Consider the following 3,038-nt stretch of genomic DNA (forward strand, 5'->3'; position numbering starts at 1 on the left):
GAACCTCCCTGTTTGTAGCTGTTGGATTGATCCAACGGTCCGTGTTAGTGGGTCAGGAGGATCCCAATGGTTTGCCTCGGAGAGGATCCAATTCCCCAAGTGCTTTAGACTTACTTCATTTTCACAATATTATAGTTGAAAAGTGTTATTCCCACACTTATTGTCACCTCACACACTCTTATTAATTTTTTGTTATTGATCTTATTTAATTCATTTTATCTAACGACCAAAAATTAAGAATGATGTGTGAGAAGTAAAAATGAATGTGTGGATCTTATTTAAGATCTTTCACAAATATTGACCCAAAAAAAATCTTTCGTGAATAATATTGCCTGAATGATTAGACTAATAGAATTACGTTCGCAGATGGTTTTGACAAGGTTAGACCATCTCCTTCAAATTTTAAACGTAAAATTTAAATGTGAAGGTTTACGTGGCACTTTGATATCTTTTAAAATTTTACTTTCCAACCGATATGCCAAATTTTAAACATAAAATAAAAAATCATATGTATTTTCTTTACATTGGGAATGAAAAGAAACAAAAGGATAATGCTTTAAACCAATAAAAAAATTAATAAAAAGCATTTAATAATTAATTAAAAAAAATCTAAAGGTGTTGTCAAATTTGGCAGCAAGGGAGAGAGATATGTCATTTTATGTCATGTCACATCAGATTTGGCTTCTTAGTTGAAAAACATTAATGCTGTCTTTTGTTACCGTTATTATTGATTTAGATATTTTAAAATCTCATTTGAAGATGTTCTTAGTATGCAATTAGCATTTATAAAGGAGAATTCGTGATTATGTAAAAGACAGATATAAATTTTGATGACGTAAGCCTTACGTTTGAATTGACATCACTCATATGATTGCATGGCTGGCCATCCCTTCTAATAGACCTCACCCTCTAGAAGTTGCCGCTCTCTCTCTCACACACACACACGCACACACGCACATATTACATCCTTGCATAATATTCCCACCACCACAACCAAACAACACAAACCCTACATTAAGTACCAAAAGCAAACCTCCCTAATCCCAATTAACTATTAATCTCTCTCTCTCTCTTCCCAAAACACCTCTCATCTATAAAAGGCAGCAGCTCACCTGATTCTTTCTCATCACATGCCCACATAACTTTTCTCTTCTCTCCCAAAAGCGCTTCACCGAAAAGCACTTACCCAAAAAGCACAAGTTAACCACCATGGCAAAATCGCAAACACCTCACATAGCAATTCTCCCGACTCCAGGCATGGGCCACCTCATCCCACTCGCCGAGTTTGCCAAACGACTCGTCCACCTTCACAACTTCACCGTCACATTCGTAGTCCCCTGTGACGGCCCTCCCACAAAAGCCCAAAAGTCCGTCCTCGACGCCTTGCCAACCGCCATCGACCATGTCTTCCTCCCGCCAGTCTGCTTTGACGACCTCCCACAAGGCTCCAAAATCGAAACCATAATTTCCCTCACCGTCGCCCGATCCCTCGCCTCCCTCCGCGACGCCCTCAGCTCCTTGGCCTCCCGCACGAAGCTTGTCGGGCTTGTCGTCGATCTCTTCGGCACGGACGCCTTCGATGTGGCCAAAGAATTCAACCTCTCCAACTACATTTTCTTCCCGTCCACGGCCATGGCCCTCTCTCTTTTCCTCTACTTGCCGAAGCTCCACGAAACGGTGTCGTGCGAGTATCGAGACCTCTCCGACCCTGTCACGATTCCTGGGTGCATCCCAATTCCCGGCAGTGAGTTGCTCGACCCGGTTCAGGACCGGAGAGACGAGGCCTACAAATGGCTTCTTCATCACACGAAACGGTACCGTTTGGCGGATGGGATTATAGCGAATAGCTTCACAGAGTTGGAGCCAGGTGCACTGAAAGCTTTACAGGAGAAAGAACCAGGTAAGCCGCCGGTTTACCCCGTTGGACCGCTAGTTAAAATGGAGTTCAGCGGCGTTTTGGATGACCAGTCATCCAAGTGTCTGAAGTGGCTGGATGAGCAGCCACGTGGCTCTGTATTGTATGTTTCTTTTGGGAGTGGTGGGACCCTCTCTTATGATCAGATCAATGAGTTGGCTATAGGGTTGGAAATGAGTGAGCAAAGATTTTTGTGGGTGGTGAGGAGTCCTAGTGACCAAGCTGCCAATACCACTTATTTTACTGTTCACAGCCAAAATGACCCTTTGGAGTTTCTTCCCGAAGGATTTCTAGATAGGACCCAAGGGCGGGGTCTGGTGGTGCCTAATTGGGCACCGCAGGCTCATATTCTAAGTCATGAGTCAATAGGAGGGTTCTTGACCCATTGCGGTTGGAATTCTGCATTGGAAAGTGTCGTAAATGGTGTACCTCTTATTGCTTGGCCACTATATGCTGAACAAAAAATGAATGCTTTTATGTTTACCAAAGATCTAAAGGTGGCACTGCGACCCAAGCCCGATGAACATGGTTTGATCGGAAGGGAGGAGATCGCTATGGTGGTTCAATCTTTCATGGAAGGCGAGGAAGGTAAGCGACTAAGAAACCGAATGAAGGAACTAAAGGATGCTGGTGCCAAGGCTCTTAGTGAGAATGGGGCTTCCACAAAGGCACTATCTGATGCGATCACAAAGTTGAAAGCCCAAATTTCAAATTAAAATGTGTTCTCAATATCTTCAGGCATCCACCCACTTACTTTTGTATTTTCAGCTTTCCAGTGATATGGTCCAAAAGGGTGCAATGATGGTATAATAGTTGTTGGTTGACCGTAAAATATTATGTATAGAACAGCAACTTCGATCCTTTTCTTTTGTATTTATTTGTTGTTAAATATACATATATATGTAAAGTTGGTGACATTGAAAGCCTTGTTAGGCAAAGGCACGATATGTAATGGGGTAAGGTGGCGACCCAACTGGGAAGAAACTTTGTTACATCACGATAAAGTCGTGGGCACACATGTATGGATGGAGAACTGGAGGTAGGTCAAGTATGGCAATTACTATTAGGGAAAGTGATAATTAAGAGGTAAAGTATGAGCCCCCACACCACATATATGTGGCTG

At 42.8% G+C, this 3,038-nt stretch overlaps 1 protein-coding gene across 1 annotated transcript; it reads left to right on the plus strand.

Moving 5' to 3' along the window:
- The first annotated feature begins 975 nt into the window (after positions 1–975).
- LOC126615562 (hydroquinone glucosyltransferase-like) lies at positions 976–2,776 on the plus strand. The gene has a single exon (XM_050283412.1). The coding sequence runs from the start codon at positions 1,210–1,212 to the stop codon at positions 2,629–2,631; it is 1,422 nt and encodes a 473-aa protein (XP_050139369.1). The 5' UTR covers positions 976–1,209; the 3' UTR covers positions 2,632–2,776.
- Positions 2,777–3,038: the final 262 nt, after the last annotated feature.

The sequence above is a fragment of the Malus sylvestris genome, chromosome 1 (genome assembly GCF_916048215.2).
Source record: "Malus sylvestris chromosome 1, drMalSylv7.2, whole genome shotgun sequence".
NCBI lineage: Eukaryota > Viridiplantae > Streptophyta > Magnoliopsida > Rosales > Rosaceae > Malus > Malus sylvestris.

What these genes read in the sequence shown, in the direction of transcription:
- LOC126615562 (XM_050283412.1), top strand. Translation starts at nt 1,210, where the DNA reads ATGGCAAAATCGCAAACACCTCACATAGCAATTCTCCCGACTCCAGGC.